At 41.7% G+C, this 27,103-nt stretch overlaps 1 protein-coding gene across 13 annotated transcripts in view; it reads right to left on the bottom strand.

Moving 5' to 3' along the window:
* Nucleotides 1–27,103, bottom strand: part of SRPK2 (SRSF protein kinase 2) — a 311,814-nt gene that overhangs the window by 193,779 nt on the left and 90,932 nt on the right. For 3 of the 13 annotated variants that reach the window (XM_043551885.1, XM_043551816.1, XM_043551855.1), the window contains exon 3: nt 24,510–24,573. The exons of 6 other annotated variants lie outside the window; for them this stretch is intronic. In XM_043551885.1, the coding sequence (XP_043407820.1) occupies nt 24,510–24,547 (38 nt within the window). In that variant the 5' untranslated portion in view covers nt 24,548–24,573. Of the gene's footprint in view, nt 1–24,509; nt 24,773–27,103 lie in introns of those variants that run through there. 4 more of the 13 variants (XM_043551852.1, XM_037889169.2, XM_043551881.1 and 1 more) reach the window with 2 other exon arrangements.

The following is a 27,103-nucleotide window of genomic DNA, read 5'->3' as shown; positions in this document are numbered from 1 at the left end:
AGTCTTGCTGAAGCCCTGTAACTAGACTAACTTCCTTCACTACTAATTCATTCTCTTCTTCAGGTCTGCCATTTTCCTTGATAAACAACTCTACTTCTCCAACTTAACTGGAGCCCATGCCCACAATCCGAGCTGCCTTTTCACCATTGTTTACTCACTCCTCAAACCCTCTGCGCTCCTTCTGTCTCCACCTCTCTCCCTGCACAGAAACACACCAATTTCTTCCAAGAGAAGATATTCTGTCACAGATTTGGTCAGGCTCCCAGATTGCTGTGAGGGGATCCAGACTCTGAATCCCCCATGTGCTTTAAAGTTCCCTGGGTCTCAGGTTGCAGCACTGTTCCCTCCCTTGGCATCTCAGGCACATTTCCTGGGCATTGACTCTCAGTCTGTTACCCCTTCACAGAAATTGAGTCCTGCAGCCCACTTGCTTTAGGCCTCAAAGACCAGCGCTGATCCTGAATAGATCAACTCCTGACCTTTATAACCTTCCAGTCCCTCTGTCTGATGACTCCAGGATCAGTCTCTTGCTAGCCGACTTTGTTGTTAGGCAGCCTACCCAGGAGAACTTGTTTATCAGGAGAGATGAGCCTGCCTACAGTTTAGAGAAATCACATTTCAATGCAAGAGCACTTAAGTCAATGATCCTCTATTGCCAGCCCTGTATCACTACTCCTTGGAATTTCAGTCCAACCACACCAACTTCCTCGTGGCTGGACTTTACAAAAATTAGACAAGCCATTTACAACACACACTTTGCTTCTCTACAAAGGAAAAAGGACACTAAACTATCTAAACTACTACATGCCACAAGGGGCCACAACAGTGGTTCCCTTAACCCACCCAGCAATATTGTTTATCTATCCAGCTATACTCTTAGCCCAACAGAAGAATCTGTCCTATCTCGGGGCCTCTCCTGCCCCTCCACCCCCACGAACATGATACAGTTTTGTGGTGACCTAGAATCCTATTTTCGACGTCTCCGACTCAAGGAATATTTCCAACACACCTCTGAACAGCATACTAACGCACAGAGACCTTCCTACCAAGACTACAAAAAGAAGGATTCTGGGTGGACTCCTCCTGAAGGTCGAAACAACAGACTGGACTTCTACATAGAGTGCTTCCGCCGACGCACACGGGCTGAAATTGTGGAAAAGCAGCATCACTTGCCCCATAACCTCAGCCGTGCAGAACACAATGCCATCCACAGCCTCAAAAACAACTCTGACATCATAATCAAAAAGGCTGACAAAGGAGGTGCTGTCGTCATCATGAATAGGTCGGAATATGAACAAGAGGCTGCTAGGCCGCTCTCTAACACCACATTCTACAGGCCATTACCCTCTGATCCCACTGAGGGTTACCAAAAGAAACTACACCATCTGCTCAAGAAACTCCCTGAAAAAGCACAAGAACAAATCTGCACAGACACATCCCGACCAGGGGTATTCTACCTGCTACCCAAGATCCATAAACCTGGAAATCCTGGACGCCCCATCATCTCAGGCATTGGCACCCTGACAGCAGGATTGTCTAGCTATGTAGACTCCCTTCTCAGGCCCTATGCTACCAGCATTCCCAGCTATCTTCAAGACACTACTGACTTCCTGAGGAAACTACAATCCACTGGTGATCTTCCTGAAAACACCATCCTGGCCATTATGGATGTAGAAACCCTCTACACCAATATTCCACACAAAGATGGAGTACAAGCCGTCAGGAACAGTATCCCCGATAATGTCACAGCAAACCTGGTGGCTGAACTTTGTGACTTTGTCCTCACTCACAACTGTTTCACGTTTGGGGACAATGTATACCTTCAAGTCAGCGGCACTGCTATGGGTACCCGCATGGCCCCACAGTATGCCAACATTTTTATGGCTGACTTAGAACAACGCTTCCTCAGCTCTCATCCCCTAATGCCCCTACTCTACTTGCGCTACAGTGATGACATCATCATCATCATCTGGACCCATGGAAAAGAAGCCCTTGAGGAATTCCACCATGATTTCAACAATTTCCATCCCACCATCAACCTCAGCCTGGACCAGTCCACACAAGAGATCCACTTCCTGGACACTACAGTGCTAATAAGCGATGGTCACATAAACACCACCCTATACCAGAAACCTGATGACCGCTATACTTACCTATATGCCTCCAGCTTTCATCCAGACCACACCACACGATTCAGTGTCTATAGCCAAGCTCTAAGATAGAACCCCTCCAATCCCTCAGACAAACACCTACAAGATCTCTATCAAGCTTTCTTACAACTACAATACCCACCTGCTGAAGTGAAGAAACAGACTGACAGAGCCAGAAGAGTACCCAGAAGTCACCTACTACAGGACAGGCCCAACAAAGAAAGTAACAGAACGCCACTAGCCATTACCTTCAGCCCCCAACTAAAACCTCTCCCAGAGCATCATCAAAGATTTACAATCTATCCTGAAAAATGATCCCTCACTCTCACAGATTTTGGGAGACAGATAAGTCCTCGCTTACAGACAGCCCCCTAACCTGAAGCAAATGCTCTCCAGCAACACAACACAAGAAAAACACTAACCCAGGAACCTATCCTTGCAACAAAGCCCGTTGCCAACTCTGTCCACATATCTATTCAGGGGACACCATCATAGGACCTAATCACATCAGCCACACTCTCAGAGGCTCGTTCACCTGCACATCTACCAATGTGATATATGCCATCATGTGCCAGCAATGCCCCTCTGCTATGTACATTGGCCAAACCAGACAGTCTCTACGTAAAAGAATAAATGGACACAAATCAGATGTCATGAATTATAACATTCAAAAACCAGTCGGAGAACACTTTGATCTCCCTAGTCACTCGATTACAGACCTAAAAGTCGCAATATTACAACAAAAAAATTTCAAAAACAGACTCCAACGAGAGACTGCTGAATTGGAATTAATTTGCAAACTGGACACCATTAAATTAGGCTTGAATAAAGACTGGAAGTGGATGGGTCATTACCCAAAATAAAACTATTTCCCCATGCTTATTCTCCCCCCCCATCCCCCCGCACTCTTACTCAAACCTTCTTGTCAACTGTTGGAAATGGGCCATCCTGATTATCACTACAAAAGGTTTTTTTCTCCTCCTGATAATAACTCACCTTAATTGATCACTCTCGTTATAGTGTGTATGGCAACACCCATTTTTTCATGTTCTCTGTGTGTATATATATTGTGACAGGGCAAGGCCAGATGGCTATAGAAAAGTAGTGGGAGATAGATATATTAGCTCCGGGCTAAACAAATCCCTGGTACCAGGATAAGGGAAATGGCAGCTGCTCCAGGTCAATTAAGACACCTGGGGCCAATTAAGAACTTTCCAGAAGGCAGGGAGAATGCTAGGTTGATTGGGACACCTAAAGCCAATCAGGGGCTCGCTGAAACTAGTTAAAAGCCTCCCAGTTAGTCAGGTGGGTGTGCATGTCAGGAGCTGTGGGAGGAAGTTGTGCTGTTGGAGAGACTGAGTAGCACACACCATATCAGGCATGAGGAAGGAGGCCCTGAGGTAAGGGTGAAGTGGAGCTTGAGGAAGTGAGGGCTGCTGTGGGGGAAGTAGCCCAGGGAATTGTACATGTCATGTTTCTAAAAGGTCAGCTGCCATAGCTGATACTATTAGGGTCCCTGGGCTGGAGCCTGGAGTAGAGGGTGGGCCTGGGCTCCCCCCCACCTTTGCCCCCTGATTAATCACTGAGACTGGGAGACAACAGAGACTGTGCAAGGAAGGATAACTTCTCCTCACCTCCCTCGCTGGCTTATGATGAAAATGGCTCAGTAGACTGTGACTCTTGTCTCTAGAGAGAGATGGGTTACGTGGAGGGTCACAGTGAGCCACTGAGGCTAGTGAAATCTGCCAGGAAACGTGGGACCCACGGAGGCAAGGACAGAGCTTAGTCACTATATATATCTTCCTACTGTATTGTCCACTGCATGCATCTGATGAAGTGGGTTTTAGCCCACGAAAGCTTATGCTCAAATAAATGTGTTAGTCTCTAAAGTGCCACAAGTACTCCTTGTTCTTTTCACATCTAAAATAGAATCTTCAGTCTGACAGTTATATACAGAGAGTACAAAATCTCACATGGAATTCTTACGTCATACAAACAGATTCCCAAATTGCCTCACATTCCCCCTCCTCTCAGCCTTCTCATCCCCCTTCTCCTCCATCACCTCCTTTTCCCATCACAGACACGAAAGTTTCTCATCTGCTCTCCTCCTCTAATTCCTCCATTTGTTCCAATAACCCCATCCCATCCCGATTTCCCTAATACAGACTCTCGTCCTCTACCTTACTCTTCTTAACCTCACTCGCCTCTGACACTTTCCCCTCACAATACATGCATGATGTAGTCTCTCCCATCTTAACCCCACTTGCCTCTGCAACTATCACTTCATCTCCCCCTTTCATCCCTAAACTCAGTGAACACACTTTCGACAATCACTGTCTGGAGTTCCTCTCCTTCAATTCCATCCTAGATCCTCTCCAATCCAGCTTCCACTCCCGGCATTTCCATGAAACTGCTCTTGTCAAAGTCTCAATTGACCTCAGCCTACTTAAGCTTGTAGCCCTTGCATGAGCAATGCAAGAAGAAGGAAGGAAGAGAAGGAAGGAAACAAAGTTCACAATAGACAAAGCATAAACTCAGAAGAGGCTTTGTAAATAATATGTAGTTAGTAGGTTAAGAAATAGTAAAAAGAGTAACGTGTGATTAAAAACTTGCAGATGCAACTTTACTTACTAGCATACCTTGCAATTTACGGGCAGTTCATCATCTGTACGGGATGTACATATGTAGGGATTGGTTACAAAAATTAGTAGACCAATCTAAGTGTGTGATATGATTTATCAACCAATAGTATTAAGTGTAAGTGTGTATATAAGATGATTCATGATTATGTCCTGCTCAACTTAAGTGTAGTTTCATTTTATGCCCGTAAAGAAACCTCAGTGACAAGTCTGGAGTTGACGAGATTTCTTGGATTCCAGAGAAGTGAATAAAGTGTTCTCCCAGAACTGGACAAGGTGTTCTGGATGAGACGAGTGAAAAAGGTCTTGAAGCAAAGCTCAGAAACAGTACTACACCCACATTCTCCTTGACCTGCTACTACCTTTTGACACAGTTGATCATACTCCTCCTCTTGAAATTTTGTCCTCCCTTGGCTTCCTTTCCTGGTTCTTCTCCTCCCTCCCTAATCACTCCTTCAGCATGTCCTTTGGAGGACCCTCCTCATCCCTCATACAATTTTCTGTCGGGGTTCCACAGGGCTCTGTCCCTGGTCCCTCTCTCTTCTCCCTCTACACCTTATCTCTGGGTAATCTCATCCACAAACGCATAGTTAGATAACTATCATCTCTATGGTAACAAGTCACAGATCTACCTCTCTATTCCAGACTTGTCCCCTTCTGTCCAAACTAAAATCTCAGCATGTCTCCTCATGGATGTCTAATTGTCAACTCAAGCTCAACATGGCTAAAACAGAACTCTCGATCGTCTGCCCCAAGTCCTCTCCACTACCTCCTTTCTCGATCACTGTGGAAAACATCATCCTGCCTGTCACTCAGGCCCACAACCTGGGCTTTATCTTCAACTTGGACTTCTCCCTAGGGTCCCTCACATCCATACTATGTCTAAGTATTGCAGATTCTTTCTGCATAATATCTCTAAAATACAGCCTTTCTTATCCATTCATAAAGCTAAAATTTTTGTCCAAGCTCTCATCATCTCAATTATTGCGACATCCTTCTCTCTGACTTAGACAAATGTAATCTTGCCCCATTCATACCCATTCAGAATGCTGCTACAAAGATAATTTTCTTAGCCCATTCCTTTGACCATGTTGACCTTCTCTTTGCATCCCTCCACTGCCTCCTCCTCTAGAACATCAAATGTAAGGCACTTGTGCTCATTTTCAAGGCTCTTCTGGTCAATGCCCGCCCTATCATCTCTTATTCACTATTGACTCTCACCTCGAAAAAGCCTGTTATGCCAGCTTCCAGTGCCCATTTGTTACATTTACAAACTCGCGCCTCCATGCTTTTTCCCATGCTGTCCCTCACACTTGGGAGATGCTCCCCATGAACCTCCACAAACCTACCTGATTACTCAGCTTCAAATCCCTCCTCAAAGCTCACCTTTGCTAGGATGGAAAAAACAAAAAACAAAAACTATACAATGTTAGTGTACAGACACCGCTGCCTATTATGTTGATTAATTCTGTCTCATTCTTTACTTATCAGAGGGATAGCCGTGTTAGTCTGGATCTGTAAAAGCGGCAAAGAGTCCTGTGGCACCTTAGAGACTAACAGGACTCTTTGCCATTGTTTACTTGTACTCCCGTTTGTCTCCATCTGTTGTATCTTGTCTATACTTAGATTGTAAGATGCATGGGGAGGAACTGTTTTTTTCTAGAGTGGTAGCCATGTTAGTCTGTATCAACAAAAAGAACAAGGAGTACTTGTGGCACCTTAGAGACTAACAAATTTATTTGGGCATAAGCCACGAAAGCTTTGCCCAAATTTGTTAGTCTCTAAGATGCCACAACTACTCCTCGTTGTTTTTGTTCTGTGTCTGTACAGCACCTAGCACAATGGGGTCCTGGTCCATGACTGGGGCTCCAAAGCACTAGAGTAATACAAAAAAATAATAATAGGGTGATGTGGCCCATGTACCTAGTTACCTAGTCCCAGGTGATGGATTTGGATTTATGCTAGTGGTTGGATAGATGACCAGGCATCACATTATAGCAGCCCAGGGAAAGTCCTCCTATACGAGGGAGCCTCCTTTGTCAGAGAGAGGAAGACCATGGACTAGGAAAGACCTAGAGGAAATTTCTCTAAAGAACCCCAGAGTGGGCCTGCCCAAGCTGGGGCCTAAAACCTAAAGGGGAGTAGAAACTCTACCAGTCAGAGGGAAAGGCCTAAGTAAAGCTACATATAGTGAGGGGGACAAGCCTTAGGAACAAGAGTCAGCAGGACCTGGGTTTTGGGAAAGAAATGTTAAGCCCAGCAAGGAGATGAAGAAACTGTGGAGTTAGGTTTCAGAGTAACAGCCGTGTTAGTCTGTATTCGCAAAAAGAAAAGGAGTACTTGTGGCACCTTAGAGACTAACCAATTTATTTGAGCATAAGCTTTCGTGAGCTTAGTTATGGGTAAGGACAAAGTCACAAAGTTCAGCCACCAGGTTAGTCACCTGGTCCTTACCCGTAACTATTTTACATTTGGGGACAATGTATACCTTCAGATCAGCGGCACTGCTATGGGTACCCGCATGGCCCCACAGTATGCCAACATTTTTATGGCTGACTTAGAACAACGCTTCCTCAGCTCTCGTCCCCTAACGCCCCTACTCTACTTGCGCTATATTGATGACATCTTCATCATCTGGACCCATTGAAAAGAAGCCCTTGAGGAATTCCACCATGATTTCAACAATTTCCATCCCACCATCAACCTCAGCCTGGTCCAGTCCACACAAGAGATCCACTTCCTGGACACTACAGTGCTAATAAACGATGGTCACATAAACACCACCCTATATCGGAAACCTACTGACCGCTATTCCTACCTACATGCCTCCAGCTTTCACCCTGACCGCACCACACGATCAATCGTCTACAGCCAAGCTCTGCGATACAACCGCATTTGCTCCAACCCCTCAGACAGAGACAAACACCTACAAGATCTCTATCAAGCATTCTTACAACTACAATACCCACCTGCAGAAGCGAAGAAACAGGTTGATTGAGCCAGAAGAGTTCCCAGAAGTCACCTACTACAGGACAGGCCTAACAAAGAAAATAACAGAACGCCACTAGCCGTCACCTTCAGCCCTCAACTAAAACCCCTCCAACGCATTATTAAAGATCTACAACCTATCCTGAAGGATGACCCAACACTCTCACAAATCTTGGGAGACAGGCCAGTCCTTGCCTACAGACAGCCCCCCAACCTGAAGCAAATACTCACCAGCAACCACATACCACACAACAGAACCACTAACCCAGGAACCTATCCTTGCAACAAAGCCCGTTGCCAACTGTGCCCACATATCTATTCAGGGGACACCATCACAGGGCCTAATAACATCAGCCACACTATCAGAGGCTCGTTCACCTGCACATCCACCAATGTGATATATGCCATCATGTGCCAGCAATGCCCCTCTGCCATGTACATTGGTCAAACTGGACAGTCTCTACGTAAAAGAATAAATGGACACAAATCAGATGTCAAGAATTATAACATTCAAAAACCAGTCGGAGAACACTTCAATCTCTCTGGTCACGCGATTGACATGAAAGTTGCTATATTACAACAAAAAAACTTCAAATCCAGACTCCAGCGAGAAACTGTTCAATTGGAATTCATTTGCAAATTGGATACAATTAACTTAGGTTACCTTGCATAATGACTTAGCCACTCCCAGTCTCTATTCAAGCCTATTTCCCCTGGTTTTTTCCTACCCCCCCGCCCCCAGACATTCTTGTTAAACCCTGGATTTGTGCTGGAAATGGCCCACCTTGATTATCATACACATTGTAAGGAGAGTGGTCACTTTAGATAAGCTATTACCAGCAGGAGAGTGGGGTGGGAGGAGGTATTTTTTCATGCTTTGTGTGTATAAAAAGATCTTCTACACTTTCCACAGTATGCATCCGATGAAGTGAGCTGTAGCTCACGAAAGCTTATGCTCAAATAAATTGGTTAGTCTCTAAGGTGCCACAAGTACTCCTTTTCTTTTTGTGGAGTTAGGGTAAGATTTGTTTTAAGATATTTGAACTGTTGTTGTTGTTATGCTGGAAGGTGTTAAGGGCTTCCATCAAATGGGTCTTTTGATCTATAGACAATAGCTGATGGGTATGCTATCCACCCTTCTTTTCAGGCTAAATGGGAGGAACAATTAAATGCCTCTCTATGCAATAGTGATAGCTGAACCAATAGGAAGCCACTGCCCCAGGCAACAGGCCATGTGGCAAGACTGCTTTGTGTAGGCAGAAAAATCCCAATAGAACTGACTGAAACACAGGAGCTACGGGACTAGTTGATTGCACCTCTGTGAGAGGCAGAAAATTGAAGAAAGCAAGAGAGACAGCCATGAGTGTGGCCCTGGGAAGAAGACAAGAGACAGAGCTTATTTTTAGCAGAGGCCTTGCTGAAAAGGCAGGCTTGGAAGTTGTGAGCCAGGACTTTGCTGCTGTTTATACTGTGTTCAGAGAAACAGGACTTTGGGAACGTTCTTTCCAAATAAACAGGACTACATCAAAGAAATTCCTACTCATATAGTTAGTTTCTGTTTCTATTAGAATCTGGAAAAGACTTGAATATTTGCTAACCAGCTGGGCCAAAAAAAAAGGAACATTCTTTTTACAAACCAGACCACAGAAAGGGACGCTTGACTTACACAGGTGTCACAGGGAAGTTTTTCAGAACTCCAAGAAGGGGAAACTGAGGCAGCACCACATTCTGATGCTAGATTTCATAAGCCCCAACAATACCTTTTAACAGCCCTAGAAAAGAGCATTATTGGTAGAAATGAATACAGTAGTCTTGGCTAGGGTTGATAATCTGCATCCAGGGCAACTGCTCCTTGTTTCTGGTGTCTAGAGAAAAATTCAAAACCTTTAAGTTTATCTTATATGCTTTTTGCATTCATTCATCAACTCAGTACACTTTGCATGCAAGGCTGTACTGACTAAATACAGTCCTTGTAAAACTGTTGCCTTGATCTGGGCTTTCTTTGCCTTGTGATTAGAAAGTACCAGAGATACCATATTCTCCATGGCTACCCGGGGATTCTTATTCTTTAAAATCTCAGCAGCACTTAGTGGACTGCCACCACACTGAGCTAAAAATTCCACCACACAGGTATTTACCACACCTACCACTTCTCTTTATGTTACAGTGTTTCCCTTTAAGTTGAAAACCCTACAGAGGCCCCAGAGACCTCTTTGGTAGCTATCCTGTATGTTTCCGAGAATTCAGAGCAACTGAAATTAGTATCTGTGGGGTCCCTTCATGATCACCATTTTGTTGGAATTATTATTTATGAATATTAAAAACATAGGGCATCACCAGATATTAACTTAATCAGAAATTCCTTTATTTAATCCGAAAGCCAAATGATACCTACACAATTGCTCTACACGTCTAAAGTCTAAATAATAAGCATTACTACATCCAATACAATAATAAAATATTTATAAGTATCTGATCAATTTCATACTTACAAAAGGACCAGACCAGAGAAGAGTCATTTCATAATGGCCACAGCATGATTGGACCCAATCTGATAAAAACCCTCAGATCTGTGGCTCTCTTTACACATTTTAAATACATAATTGTTACCTTCAACTAAAACCCAATTGCTAGCTTCAGCTAAATCTCAGTCTGAGGCAGTTTACCCTTGTTACTTTCCTTCCTCCAAGACCTTCTCTTCTGATCTCCTCTCCCCTCTTTTCTTTACCCACTTTTTTTTTATTTCCATTGCCATTGGTTTCACATGGGCCTCATTTTCAAAATAACACTGGTATGTGGGAAGGTTTGTGCTTGTTTCTTATAAGACAGTTTTTCTTTGCCTTGTTACTGCAGTCCCCTATCATTGAGAGAAAACTTTCCTTTATTTTATTAGTTACTTTTTAATACATACATCCTTGCCATTAAATTCTGGTCTCACAACTTACTATTCTCACGGCCTTCCTTTACTTGCTGATTAGGGCTTTCTTCTACTTACCTGCCACAAACTATAAAGCAAATACAGTAAGAGCTGTGTTATCCAGCACTTTACCAACTGGAAAGCTCTATAAACCAGCATTTCTGATCTTCATTGAAACTCCGGTTTATAGTCTGGGTAGCGTGGGGCCAGCAGGCTCCCTATCTGGCTCCGCATGGCTCCCCGGAAGCAGTGACATGTCCCTGCTGCTTCTACGCGGAGAAACAGCCTTGGGGGCTCCGTGTGCTGTCCCCACCCAACCCCGAGAACAGACTCCGCAGCTCCCATTAGCCAGGAACTGCGGCCAATAGTAGCTGTGAGGGTGGCGCCGGAGGGCAGAGGCAGAGCAGCCTAGCTGCACTTCTGCCTAGGAGCAGCAGGGACATGTTGCCGCTTGCAGGGAGCTACCCAAGGTGAGCGCTGCCCAGATTTGGCACCCCAAAACTCCTCCCACACCCCAACCCTCAGCCCTGAGCCCCCTCCCACACCGAAACTTCCTGCCTCTTAGTTAACTGGAATTTTTGACTTACCAGCACCCCCCATTCCCCCAAAACGCCAGATAAGAAAGCTTTTACAGTATATTATTTTCATAACCACACTTAAACTACCTTTAATTCTATAATTTCATAACTATCCTATAGTTCCCCTATGAAATTAAGAGATCCATGCCTGGAACTCCAAACATAAATGTCAGGTAGCTGAACACTGACTGGTGCATTCTTTTGATCTGCTTTTTGCCTGCTTAGCCACTTTGTCATGGAGCTGTGTTTTCCCTTGACAATCAAGCTTCAGACTGATGCCAGGCTCTTTCAGTCTAGCTTAGCAAAGACATTGCTTTCTTTCAAAGAAGGGATATTTGATATCCTGTTGCTTCTTTACATAGGCCAGAGCCATTCGATTGACTGTCATTACCAAGACACCCTGGTTTTTTCCCCACTTTTCTCTCTGGGGCTTGAAGGACTAAACTGATAGCCTGCCACACATATCAATGTCTCTGTACCGTATGGTGAGTTGAACGGGTTCCGCATCAGAAGTGTGTGACATCTGTTACTTTGACATCTGATTCCAGGATGAGGTATTCTAGCTTGAATCAAACCTTGGAAGAATCTACTCTAGAAATAAGATCACCTCTTGATAAACAGAAATGTTGTGACAAGTACAGAAGCAGGTGTTTGGAGAACTAGATAGCAGTAATGACTATGGTCTCTGTGTATTGGGCCTTGCCCAAGACAGCAAATATAAATGTGAGATGAACATCCCCAACAGGCTTGAGAGTGTCTGGAATGTGGAGGAAGGCTGAGTATGCATAGGGTGGATTAGTGAAAGAATCTTGAGTCTTCCTTTCCAAAGGCACATCTCTCTATAATCTGAGTTGGGGTAATGATTAAATCAAATTGTACAACACTTAAAAATAAACTGGCTCTTCTGGGAGTTTATAAGGAGACCATAAACTTGGAGTTAGAGATTCATGGATTTTGTATCCTGAGCTAATTGTAGATCTTTAGAAGTCCAAATCAGGACATTGTCAAGAAAGGAACTGATGTGAATCCTCTTCTGACAGCTGCTGCTGTCATTAACACATTGGCAAAGATCACTGGGAATGTGACAAGGCAGAAAAACAGAAAAATGTCTGTATTAATAATTGTCTTGGAAAAAGGAAAAGATTTGTTCTGGTCAGAAACTTCCAGGATCTGATACACATCTTCCAATCACTACTTTTGTTGCTATTTGCCTGGAGGCAAAGCAGAGGGAGCTAGGTAGGAGTCTGACAAAGCCTGCAGTCAATTAAGTTTTGTCCAGGGCTGTCTTTAGTAACTTACTTCTACCAGAGGGAGGGCTTTAAACAGTACTAACATAGCTACAAATACATTTCTTGTGTTACGTTGGTCCCAGGTTATCAGAGAGACATGGTGGGTGAGGTAATATCTTGTATTGGACCAACTTCCATTGGTGAGTCACAAGCTTTCAAGCCACAAAGCTCTTCTTCAGGTCTGGGAAAGGAGCTCCCAGCATCACAGCAAAATGCAAGGTGCAACAGATTCTTTAGCATAAGTACTGCGCATATACTGTAAGGGACCATGCAAGGTAGAGTAGCCCAATAAATTCATTATTCTGCTAGACACTAAAAATCACAGACTGAGTAAAGACACTGAATTTATGGCTTATTACAATAATCTGTAACCCATTAACCCCCTCCTTTTATCCTATGACTACAGAGGTGCTAAACGGGCCACTCAACCTTGAATGGTCCCTTACAATATGTACTAAGAACTTATGCCAAACAATCTTTTCCACCTTGCATTTTGCTGTGATGCTGTGAGTTCCTTTCCCAGGCCCGAAGAAGAGCTCTGTGGGTATGTCTACACAGCAAAGAAAAACCCGCAGCTGGCCCATGCCAGCCGATTTGGGCTCATGAGGATCAGGCTGCGGGGCTGTTTCACTGCTGTGTAGACTTCTGGGCTTGGGCTGGAGCTCAGGCTCTAGCACCCTGCGGGATAGTAGGATCTCAGAGCTCGGGCTCCAGCAGAGTCCAGAAGTCTACACAGCAGTGAAATAGCCCCACAGCCCGAGCTTCAGAAGCCCGAGTTGGCTAGCACAGGCCTGTCACGGGTTTTTCTCTGCTGTGTAGTCATTCCTTTTGTGGCTCAAAAGCTTGTCTCTCTTACCAACAAAAGGTGGTTCAATAAAAGAGATTACCTCACCCACCTTGTCTCTCTAACAACACAGGCAAAGCAGAAGGCCATGCTTGAGAGCAGTAGATGCTGTTTCATTCTTTTCTCTATCGGCCCTTGAGGAAGGAATTTTCCTTCCAAACACAAAAACACAATTACCCAGATTCACTGTATTCTTCACGTCCACTACCTCACGTTTTGGAAGTGTCAATCTGCTTTCTGTTTGGATACATCATAAAATTTCTGTACCTCTTTGAGCCGTTTGTGTTTGCAGGACCACTCTCACCAGACCAGAATTACATTCTCAAAGACAGGTTTCAGAGACAGAATGTAAAAGAGTGCTAAGCCTTTTTTGGTGATGGTACAGAACACCATAAGGTAGTCTCTTGCTTTGAGTCTGTCTTCAGCAAATTTGGCCCGATGTCAAGGTCTGTTACAACCATGTGCAGTATAGTTTCATACTCCTTTGGAGAGGAGTTTTTTCTGGATCTTTTCTATGTTCTCCTCGACTTTAGAATTCTAATGGTAAAGAGAAAGACAAGGATTTGCTTCTTGAGCATATAGGATTTCTTTCTATGGGACTTTCATTTCTTTTACTTCTGGAAGAAACCAGAGTAAACTGAGAATAATGATAGATTCCTTTTCTTTGACATGTTTTTTTTAGACCACTAAGGCCCTGTAATAATCCTTACATGAAAAGCAGTTAGATAAAATTTGAAACTAACCATATGGGGACAGCGTTTGGACTCTGTTTCTCATATTGGAATGTGAAATATTTTAATGTACTAAAATCCCAGAAGGCGGGGACGGGGGGTGGGCGTGAGGGGAGGAGGGAATGTTTACCTTAAGCACCAGGGGATGAATGAAGTCGTGAGTGATTAAAGTCCTCATTGCTTGTGACCTAAGGAACTGAATAGGTAAGTAGGAATCAAGAGATGGATCAGCTGTGGTTAATCACAAGGAAGATGGTAGAGTACTTACTCTGTATAAAGGGTCCTGAGCGAAAAAATTGTGTTTTTGTAGAAGGACCGCATTTGAGAATAAAGACACTTCCAGTAATTTTTCTGAATTTTATCCCTGTGAGGAACTGGGTGCTGGCCTAGAATAAATGAAGACTGTCTTACCTCTGACTGGTATGCAGTGTTGGCAGCAACTGGGGGCTCCCTGTGCTGAGTCTCTATCATGGATGAGGTAGGGCCAAGAAGACTGTGAAGGACTGTCATTGGATGGTGACTATTGAAACAGGCTAACAAAAAATTAGTTATAAAAAAGGTTCCAGAGAAATATTTCAATATTTTGTTGGGTTTTATTTTTAATGCTCTGAAGGTTAAGGTGGCAAGAAGTCTAGATATCATCCATGCAGCTGACAGGAGGCAGAACAAATTTAGGAAGAGAGGACCTGCAAAAAATGTTTTTTCTTACCTCTCAAAATTAGACTATTCCAAGCCCTAGGTTAGGCAATATTCAGTCCTGAACTAGTTACAGGTTTCACAGTCTGGATATCTTACCAGCTTTCAGAATGAGCAATACTAGAAAGGGGCTATCCGCAACTTTCCAATGGCTTACTTTTACCCTTGGGAGACTGCAAGATAAAGGATTTTAAGATAGACATTTATATGCATAGAAATGTTATTTTAAGTCCTTTTTAGCAGCCCTTTAAATATACTGCCGAAAATATTCACACTCAGTGAGAGTTCTAAGTAGGATTTGCAGCCCATTGTGCTGGACTCTGTACAAACACAGAAAAGAAACAATCACAATCCTAAAGAGTTTACTCTCTAAAGACACAACTAGATGAAGGGTTGGGAATGTAAATGAACATGGTGAAGAATTGGCACAACTTTGTTACTGTATTGTAGGTGTGGTTTCAGTTTGGTTTAGGCCAGGTTGTTTTTTTGTTGGGAGTAAGAGGAAGGTTGGGAGTTAGGAAAGAGGAAGCGAAATAGTCGCAGCTGATGACCTGTCTAGCCATAATCACCACGCTGGATAACGTAGGCATCAGGACTGAGGTGAATCTTATGGAGTTGAAAAAAGGGGAGCTAGTGGCTATTTGGATTTTATCAGGGAGCTTTCCCAAGCATAAGGGATTACATGGGAGAAAGTACAGAAGTATTTAAGGGAGAAGCTGACTGATGGTTAGTAAAACTCCCAGAGACCTCAAGATAACAAACTTTAAGGTCACAATATTTTTACCTACAAAAAAAGCTATTTTAAGTCAGATTTAGAAGTTTTTATGGCTTCTTCTGAACCCTACAATAAGATTCATGGCAAATAAGACACCTGGGCTTCACAGGTGGAGAGATACCACAGTATATTTTCTAAGACAGTACAGTACTTTCATAATATATAATATAAAGAGAATACATGATGGTATGCAGCACTGTAAGGGTTTTATCAGCACTTATTTGGAAGATTTACTTGTGGCTTCACTACTCATTAGTAATGTATTGCAAACTCACACCAGTAAAAGCTTTATACCACATTACTTCACTCGGGTCTGTATAATAATATAGATATGTGTACGCAAACATACTTGTGTGTATTTGTTTTTAAATAGTTTGATAGTGCTCTGATACACAAGAGCTCAGCATTATTTATCCTGTAGTATTAGCAACTGCATACAGCATGCACATGGAAAAGCAACGATTTCACAGGGCACACAACAATGCACCCCTATGTACAGGACAGTACTTCACTTAAATCTCTAAATATAAACTTCCAAACAAAGTTTAGGGAAGTCATGATTAAGTCATTTATTAGGCTAAGAGTTTAAATTCATGAAAGCAGGCTAAATAGACAGTATATTTATGTGCTGGAGTCCTCAATTACCAATCACATTTTTTTTCCCTTAGTGTAACAAAAATAAATCAGATACAAATCTAACTTGAATTGGGAAGAGAAAGATGCACCATTCAAATCATTCCATCCAACCTATTTATACAAATGTCTTTCAATCATTAATTGCCTCCACACAATCACCGTTTTGCTCAGCATTAACTCCTAGTGAAGCATAATATTTATGAAGGATAGTCTTGTACAAGCCCCCAACATCTCCCCCAAGATAATTTGTCATCTTGGCTCCAATTATACATACAAATAAACATCCTATCTGTGCTTTGTATTTCTCAGAAAGTAGAAAATGTGCTCCCCTGTAATAAAACTACTTCATAAACAAGCTTATGTTGAAGGCCCTTTCAAGAAGAAAACAAGTTCAATTCAAAAGGAAAAAAACACCACCAAAGTGGTACACAAACAAGCATTGCAATATCAAAGATGTTAATGAAAACATTACTTACATAGTTACAGTAAAAATATTAAAGTTATAAGTTTTGATGTTAAAGTCATAGCTGAAAGGTTCCAGTAAGACCAGGAATTAAGTGAAATTCTGTCACTGAGGACAAAAATATGTAGGAAAACAAGTCCTTAGGGGAAAAAATAAAATCTCTAAATGTTTACCTTTCGAAACACGATACACAGTGCATTTTGGTCTATGTCCTGAAGTGATTGGCAGCGCTAAGAATTTACAACTAATGGATGTTGTGACACTACGCCCCATATTCTTCATAGAGATAAACTTATGATACGAATATGGCATAACTAAGATATTTTTTATGCAAGATGGGTCATGTGAGGTATCAATGGAAAGGTTATGATTTACTGAATCAGATTATCTAATTTGTATGCATGTATCATTTCTGTACCTGAAGTTAGGAATATAGACTATGTAACAATTAAAACTGTGTTTTCACCTGGGGAACGCCCACCAGACAGTATGCAATCAGCTTGGAATGGGCCATTAGGGAGAACAATAGGATTCTGAAGATACTAATCTCCCTCCTTCCTGAGAAGTTTCCTGGGATGCTGCTTTGACAGTGCAAAGTCATGTGATCATGTCACCTCGTACTGGACACCATCTTGGACTGCTGGTATTTTTCTACTAGGAGGGGATGGGGGTCAAATTTGGAAACAAAGAATTCCCGCCATATGCAAATCCTATTGAAGGCTGGAGAGTGAGTTAACCTAGATTATTCTCCACAGCCTCCCTGCCCAAGAAGGAAGGCTGCTGAAAACACCTGAAGAGACAAAGGAACTAAGCTGGGGTGGGGGGAGGGCAGGGGCTGAGCCATGCGAGAATGTCTAGCCTGTGAAAGGAATACCTGGAGATTTAAACTGCAAGCAGTGCAGTTTACCTTCTAGAAACTCTGCAAGCTGCACAAAACAACATTTAGGGTGAGAATGGGCTACTATTGCCAGTTCATTTAGTGTATTAAGCTTAGGTTGCGTGTTTTGTTTTATTTGCTCAGTAATCTGCTTTCACCTGTTTGCTATCCTTTATAATCATTAACTGCAAAAGATAGATTTTAAAACTTTTTTGTTTATTCTAAAACACAGTTTGTGCAATTCATAACAGGGGTGGGAGGAAGCTGTGTATATCTTCCTCCACATTGAGGGAGGGGGCAGATTTCATTAGCTTACGCTGTATAGATCTCTGTGCAGCGCAAGACAACATAATTTTGGGTTTATACTCCACAGGGTGTGTGCACCCGCGTGCTGGGCAATTCCCTAGCTGAAAGCCTTCCCATGCAGTACTGATTTCAGTATCGGTGTCATTCTGCAGCTGGGTGTGTCCCTACCTGTGTGTGCATGCGCAGCAGGACAGTGAGGGAGCCCAGGCTGGTGGAACAGGTGGGCTCAGTGGAACCCCAGTACATCACGTGGCACCCCGGGGATCAAGGGGAGACCCATCACAGATGTGATGTCCAGAAAGTTTTTAATTCATGGGTGGAACACTTTATCTATAAATTACTATTTTTTATCATGCAAACATGCAATTTCCACTGCTTTTTCACATCAGCACAATTGTGAATTATAACAGAACTGCTCATGCCTGTACCCCTTTCATATTTTGCTTAAAATAAAATTAAAAAACTGGCACATTAACAGTATCACAGGCTGATTGTTTTAACGTGAAAATTGTACTAAACATCAAGCAACCCTACATGAAGTGCTATTAAAAGCAATGTCAGTTCACTATTTTTAAAAAGGAAAAGTGAAATATAATGTATAATCACAGTGGACACAAAATGCCAACATCATATATTGGGCGTAAAGTGGAATGACTTCATTTGCACTGCAGATGTTTATGGCCGCTCTGGTCTACAGACTACTGGGGCCATTGTCCGCAGATGGCATCTTACACTTTTCAGACATGTCAGGAGAATGCCACAAGACATTCCAGCGAACGCCATTCTCCTGGTGGCTTGTAATATCTGGGATAAAATTCCACCAACCAAGGGAGGGAGGTGGCCCAGAGGCAGATGCTCTATTACATGGGTTCATCAAGTCTTTTCCAATGTTGGACTCTCGGGCCATCAAGCCCTTGTGGCTGTGCAGGAATGGACCAAAGGGTGAACAATTGCTAAAGCCAATCGTTCGGCTAAGCATTGAAGAGGACATCTCCCCAAGTTATTTTTCGTAAAAACTGAAAGTTAAAAGAAGAACAGCAAAGAGCGAAGTGCTCTTAAAACAAATTGGAATTGTTCTGAATTAGAAACTAAACCAATTAGAAACTTATTTTTATTACTCTAGTTAAAAAAATGAAACAAGCACCATGGAAGAAGTATAAAGACAAAAGGATAAAAAGGGGCAAGAGGAAAAGTGAGCTCTGTCATTTTAATATGTATATATCACATTAAATAAAATTAGAGAAACTCAAAATAAAGCAAACACAATTCCAGGAACATGATATATCATTCTGGCTTCAATTCTATTATGATGTCACAAAACCCCACTATAGTTATAATCATGAAATGCACCATTATCTAGCACTTATTCCAAAACATGTTTATATCTCATTAACACTGATGCCATGTCATACGAAAGATAGCAAGCTGAATATTGCTTGAAATTAACTTATCCACTTGTGAGAATGTCATAGCCCTACTATTTGTTATCAGCAAATGACAATTCTCTACATCAATACTGTATAAGGGAGGAAATGTGTACATATATAGAACACACAACTCACTTTATGGACCCTTAAAAACCTTGGTTGCTATTCGTGAAAGAACGCTACAATATCCTCACTCCCTTTCACAACATAATCTTGCAACAACTAGCAGAAGTTATTTTCTTAAGTAAGGAGAATAGAGACAGTACTAGGCCTGCACTTTCTCTTTCATTATTTTAGATTTCGTCCTCTATTCTCTTCCTTCCTGACAGAATTCTTGGAGATGGACCAATCTAGGGAGAATGTAAATGCATCAAGAGCAAACATTTCATTTGCTCTGAATAGATCAATTACAAAAAGAGAGAGCAGTGAAAAAGGCTCAAGGCTACAAAATGAATGGAAATAAAATACAAGAAAGAACCAGTTGCTGTCCCTACACAATCCCCATCAATAATACTGCACATTTGGATTTTTTTTAAAAAAGACATTGTCAAGATATTTTATGATCTGAAAACATTCTCCTCTCGCTGCTATTTATAAAACACCTTAGAACCTGAACACTGTTTTTTCCATCATACATATACTTACTGGTTTGCTATTGTAAGACTGCTCATAAGCGCAGGCCTAATATTGATTTAAAAAATAAATAAATAAATAAAAGAGCATTGAAGTGTGAGTTCATTTTAAAGTAAAATACACATATAGGGTCTGCAAAAAGATATAAGGAAAAAAGTAGGTTAAATATTTTAGAATTATTAACCTTGTCAGGGACCTTTAGCTATACAATAATACCTTTTATCGAACTACACCAATGAGAAGACAGATCACAAATTCCGGATCCAGAAATCACAGCGGTAAATGTAGTTTACTGAGCACTTTGTTCTAATCTATGAGAAAGATTAATATACTGTGTGTTAAATTTATTAGGGAATGTTCAGTGATTGTAAAGTGACACAGACAGATGAAGTGACTTTTCTATCTTTAAAATGCAAAGTCCACAGACATCCTCTGAAAGGAGTTCTGCAAAATAGGTTCACATAAAGGCACACGCATAAGCATGTGCACGTCCACACTTTTAAAAGTGCAGCTGTAGCTTAAAGTGCTGAATGCACCAAATAAATACAAAAGGGGGACAGGACATTTGCAATGTAAATATGATGTTTTTCCTTCTTTTACAGGTTCTTGAAAAGCAGACTCCCTCCCCATGACTGCTGGTCCCAGCTCTCTAATGGCTGCAGCAAGAACTCTGCTGGCAACTTCATATCCACTACTGAATAGCCAAAGAACATGCAGGCTTAGGCTACCTGCAGAGAGGGATAGAGCAAGAGGTACAGTAAGTGAGCTTATTCCCAATATTACATGATTTTGTAATATGTTTTCTCATTAATGTTATCTTCTCAAAGGAGAACTGTCCTTCAAAATCATGCAAAATAAAAAACATACATAGAGGATATGCTGAAACTTCCCTTTATTTGGGGCAGTTATCACCCTACCCTACATTTCTAAATTTATATCTAATTGAGTCTACTAAATGAAATGTTTAATAAGATCATACAGGAAAAAAATATTTTAATGCTGATGTAGTAGCCCCCGAATCCCAACTAAGTAATTCCAATTATTTTTGAGTGAATTTCATAGGGAAAAAGTGTCTCATATTTGTATTACTTTCCTTTTTGAGGTTGTTGCCCTTCTCATCAACTTGAGGCCTCCTTGTCCTTAAGCAGAGGTGGGCAAACTACGGCCCGCGGGACCGTCCTGCCCGACCCCGAGCTCCAGACCCAGGAGGCTAGCCCCTGGCCCTTCCCCTGCTGTTCCCCCTCCCCCGCAGCCTCAGCGCGCCACCAGCGCTCTGGGCGGTGGGGCTGCGTGCTTGTGCAGGGCAGCGCGGCAGTGTGTCTGGCTCTGGCCGGGTGGTGCGGCTCCCAGACATACTGCTCTGAGTGGCATGATAAGGGGGCCGGGGGGGTTGGATAAGGGGCAGGGTGTACCGGGGGGCAGTCAGGGGACAGGGAGGAGGGGGCGGTTGGATAGGGCAGAGGTTCTGGGGGGGCAGTCAAGGGACGGGGAGCAGGGGAGGGTTAGATAGGGGGTGGAGTCTCAGGGGGTGGTTGGTGGGGGTCCGAGGAGGGGGTGGTCAGAGGACAAGGAGCAGGGGGGGTTGGATGTGTGGGGGCAGTCAGGGGGCAGAAGTGGGAGGGGACAGATGGGGGGGGCAGGCTGTTTGCCCACCCCTGTCCGAAAGCCTCCATCATCACACTTCCTTGTTAGTTTCACTTCATATCAGGGCCTCTTAAAAATAGGGAAACCTGAGAGATAGCAACTAACCCAGGATCATAAAGCAGGATTTTAAGAATTTGAGCCTTCTTAAAACGCGGCCATTTTTTTTTTCATTTTTATTCCCACCTTCTTCCTACTAAGGATTACTCCTGCCTGACAAGACAGTATATTGACCTTAAAAAAAAGAACATGCCTTTTCCTCAGGTAGAATCTGCAATCATCAAAGCACCCTTTTCTAAGAGAAGAGAGGCAGAGGGTCAAACTCTCCCTCATCCCTTCCACTCACACTGGGTACAGTTTGTGTCAATGCACAAATCCTAACCTCTCCCCTCCCACCCGTGAAGGTGCAAGCATCCTCTATTAACCCCTCCTGGCCTGGAAAACATGGGACCAAACCAGAGACTCTACTTTAGATCTTCCACCGGGCAGCTCAAAGTACCAGAAGAGTCCCATGTTCATAAATTAAAATGGAAACAAATACAACGTAAGACTGAATGTGTGCCCAAACAGTAAGTTTACATATAAACATTATGTATATACCATATACAGACTCAATACCTGTGCACAATAGGTTAAGGATAGAGTTTTGCAAACACTTTAAATGCGCTAACTTTCATTGTTTAATGTCACCTATTTGATAGTATAGATTTCTTTTACAAAACAGCTTTTTTATATTGTAATTTTTAAAGGTCATAGAAGGATCTGAAAGTTAATAGGGTAGATAATATTGTTTCCTACTGTGCAGCAAATAAATTCAGTATATTTTAGGTTCAGGGAAAAGAAGGTGGATATTTTACAGTAATAATGAAAAACTGTATCTGACAGACTGTGTGAAAGTCTTTATTTGCTGATTTCTGACCCTATAAACTGCGTAACTAATGAACGTCAACTCAGGTCACTAAAATAGTAGTATCTCACAATGCTCAAAAATCTCTGAATATTGTAGAAAGTTTACTGTGCATGCACAATATCCAATTTTTAATAGTTATCTTGACCTTTTCAGATTTACCTTTTTCCTTCAAAATACTTAAAACCATGAGGCAACTTATGAACTATGCACTTGCCAAATTTAATTTTTAAAATAAGGGCATTTTTAATGGATCATGAGCATAAAATGCATCTTTAAAATCCTTTCCTCCTTTTCTAATTATGTATAACAATACTTTAGAGACATAGGTTCATGTTGGTCAGCCATCAGTTTCTTCCCAGAGTTCATACTGTATTTTGACACACATTTTGAGCAACAATATATTTTGATCAGCCACCAGTTTGTCATAGCATTCAAGCTGCTAAAAATATATTCTAATTGGATTCACCACTTCATCACCGTATCCTTCACAGAAGCCCTAAAAATCACAGTTAACACCAGTTTCTTGTACTACTTTCACCCTGTCATCCTCTCTCCTATCACCACCACCATTTATTTGGCCTAACGTTTTACAGTTTATATGATATCAAGGTGCAGGGGGATGGATAAACAAAACATTTTAGGCTTTTTCTTAATGACTTTCAATTTATACTCGCAAAAATAACCCAAAGCTTTTCTTACATTTCTCCATTTTGGAAAGGTGACTTAACAACCCACTCCCCCCACCATTTTCTGTATCTCTCATTGCTCTGATATTTTGTCATGCTAGAGCTAGTGAAAAGCAATATCATGGTTTAGTTCACGTCTACCCTCGCTCGTGTCATAAATCCAATTAAACTGCTCATATGGTTTTAAAGCCATGGTTGCCCCACAGCACTTTCTCATTTTTAATTATTTGTCTTTTATCCTATCTGTGTTCCCTTAACTTAGATTTCCAGTGCACTGCCATTATGTTTTATTATGTTTAACCATTCATTCAAATACATTTTAGATAACATAATTTCAGCTAAAAAAGCCTGCTTAGGTGTACTAAATTACTAATTACAATTCTGGCAACTCATTTCCGAAATATATAATACTCAGTTGCACACAGATGAAATGATTTAATTCAAATAATATTTTGATTTGAATTGATCTTATGTTGTCCTCAGTTGAAATAATTTTATTAACACAAGTTTCTGTTAAAATTAAATCTCAAGCAAAACAGGAGTGAACAGGTTTGGTTATTAAAAGCACCAAAATAGTCACTAAGAGGACACTGCATGTCAAAGATCTGAATGTCAAAAATATATATATATTTAAAAATATCTATGTAAAATGAAACAGCTAGTTATAATTATAATAATCTGACTGACAGATAAAATAATTGCTTTAAAAACACTTGAGTCATTTTGTCCTTACCTGCAGGCATGAACCATTATTACTGCATGCAGTGACTGTTCCATTTCCTAGCACAGACTTGAAGCAGCATCACATCTATCTTACAGAATGTGACTAATTTGTGTGTTTGCAATTCCTAAGCTATTTGCAAAGGACACTCCCTTTCAACATAACAGGATATTTAATGGTTCACCAAATTATATTTTCTACTAACCCAAATTGAACAGCAACCTTGGTAACTGTAAAATGATTTCCTCTAATACAAAGCAAAAAAAAAAATCTAATTTTTAAAACTGAATTTAGAAATCAAGATGCTTTTTGGGTGAAAACAAAAAATAGAACACAGACTGAACAACAGTATATATAAACCAGTAGTCTGCTGTATTATGATTTGCATGCTGCTGCTGATTAGACTTCATTAAAAACAAAAATCAATAACCCTTTGCAAAAAGACACAAAGCTTAACCAAAAACACAGATTCAATCAATACATTACAATAACCAGCATGCAATACATTAACAAAATTAGCAAACTGACAAGAAAAAAATGCCCTATGCTGCTTCTTTGCAATGCTACACCATTAATTGTTCATGCAAGAGATGTAGCTGTACCTTTCTGAAGAGGACGACTTCTCAGAGTTAACTGACATCAGCAGCTCAATCTTCTGCTTGATTTCTGGAAAAATCAGAAAATATTCACAACCAAGATTGCCTGTCCTTGCTTTCCAAAGTCTTATTATCAAATGATTTTTTCTTAATCCCTTTTGTTCAGAATGAGATCACGAGATTCACAGTACTTCTGTAAGGACTGATTCAATGGTGCTCGAAAGGAAAAAGCTCCAGAGGCATCAGGCCTTGCTAAACTATGCACATGACTGTTTATGAAAGCAGGAAGTACCATTTCTTTTAAGCAGAGGGGTGGTTACTCTTTTGAGGTTGAGCTAACATATTTACTAGATGATTCTTATCATAACAAATTACAAACCGCTGCATAAATTCCAGTGTCCACGAAAAATGAAACAAATCATTTGGGGAGTAAATTATTCTGCAGCTTTGCTACCTGAACATATTTACTACCCTTTGGAAAATTCATTTCAAAAGGCCTGAAAAATATGGCTCTTTGAATTATTTTTGTCACAAAGAATGAAGTATTTAATCACTACTTTAATATATGGATCAGAAATCATAAACAGCATATACTAATATCTGAGTTTCTTAAATTAAGATTACAAGGTGCTCTTTCAAATACACTTTGAAGGCCAAATTTAAATGTACCTTCAATTTTTTATTCCTAATACTTTAATTGCTCCTCCTAATGCTCACAACCAATGAACAGCAACACCCATTGGCAGAGCGGGGCTGATACATAATACTTGTCCTAAAAGAAATGGCCTGACTATGCCATTTAGAACAGAAATATTGAGAGCCAGATCAATTTTACTAACAGACTACTGTTGGAGGGGGAGGGGGGCCAGAAGAAAGAAATATCCCCATACCATTTGTGATTTCTATTTCATGAGATCTCAAAACCGAATACACATGGATGGTTTTAAAAATAAATTAAGATCATCACGTAGCCAGAAGGTCTGTTATTTAAATGTTTCAGATGAAAACCAAAGGGTACTATCATAAATAAAGTTGACTGATTATAATTTAAGATCCTGTTTTCAATTGCTTATAACTTTTCGAAAAACTTTAATTATTCAGGCTGACCATTTCCATGTCATGGATCTGCCTCAGGGTACTGCATTTATGTTTCAGCTGAAAAAAAGTTCAGCCATTTCTGAGCAGGAGATTAAGAAAAAGTATGTTTTTCCCATGTTAAAATAAAATCTTACAACCATTTCATTAAGAAGCTAGCATTACCATGCTTTGGAACAAGGGCTTGAAATTTAGCAATCAGTAGGGTGGGGGTCACCTTGCTGCCTGGGGTGCGTCTTTTGCTTTCCCCAAACTGCACAAATTTGGCTAAGTTATAAGACCCCAAAAAGTCTCAGTTCCCACATGCTCAGTAGAGGATTATTAGAATTTGGTAGCTAAATTTTCCAAAATACCCTGTCTGCACTGAGCATACTCCATCGTGGGGATTCAGGGACTGAGCATGATTTTCCCTGCTATTGCCTCTCCCAGCCATTAGGGGCCGTTAGCAGGGATAAGAAATGAGATGTACTTGCATGTGCCCCTGATGTTTCCAGGCAGGAAGGAGGAGGAAGCAACTTGATTCAAATGCAAAGGGGTGAGCCGCAAAGGGGAGGGAGGTGCAGAAACCAGAAGGGAGAGAAGAACTGAGAGGGTCAGGAGCCACATGCAACAGAAGAGGGGGAGGAGATGAAGCATAAGGTTGGACAGAAGTGATGGCGGGGATGGGGGGAATAGGAGCAGGCAGTGTGGGAAGGGAAGCAGAAGCTGGGATACACTGGAGAAGAGAAGGACAAGAACTGGGACCTGTGCAGGGGATAGAGAGGAGCAGAGATGGAGGAGGGCAGAAGTCAAAGTGTGGGAGTGTGGATAGGAGCAGAGGGAGGAGGGACAGGATCCAATGGGGACAGGGACAGGAGTGTTGGGATGGGGCACACTGGAGCAGAGACAGGATGAGGAGGGGGAGAGGGAAAGCAAGGGCAGAAGGAACTAGAACCATTAGAAAACCCTTCCTGACAGAACCTGGAATTGAACCCAGGAGTCCTAAGTCTCTACACCCCTCTGCTGTCAGCAAACAAAAGTGAAATCTACTGCCAAAGCATGTGTCTCAATCCCCTCTAGTAGCTGATCCACATAGAGGACAACAGCCAACTACTTCGACCACTCTGTTAGCTCAAGTGGTAAAGGTCTCTCTGCACTATGAATCTGAAGGTCCAAAATGTGCTAACGACTCAAGTGCGGAATCAGTGTGGTTCCATATGACAGAATTTCTGTTTTTCCGCTTCGTTTCAAAACAAAACAAAAATACACACCTTAGGAGATGACAGCCAAAAATCTATGTTAAAAGAACATCACATTACAAACTCAAGCGCTGAAGCTAGAAAATGCCAGAATTCAGGTTGCCTGTGCAGTCTTAATTTGGTCCCCATTCATTATATGCATGTGCATTATGATACAGACTCATGTCACATACTTTGCCGCTCTCTCCCCCCTCCCGAATGGATAGTACTCTGGGAATGAATCATGGTGGTGTAATGAAGGAGGCTGTTATCTATAGGACGGCTGAC

The sequence above is a fragment of the Chelonia mydas genome, chromosome 1 (genome assembly GCF_015237465.2).
Source record: "Chelonia mydas isolate rCheMyd1 chromosome 1, rCheMyd1.pri.v2, whole genome shotgun sequence".
In the NCBI taxonomy this organism is placed as follows: domain Eukaryota; kingdom Metazoa; phylum Chordata; order Testudines; family Cheloniidae; genus Chelonia; species Chelonia mydas.
Note: the sequence above shows the minus strand (reverse complement) of the source record. Positions and strands in the feature narration are given on the sequence as shown.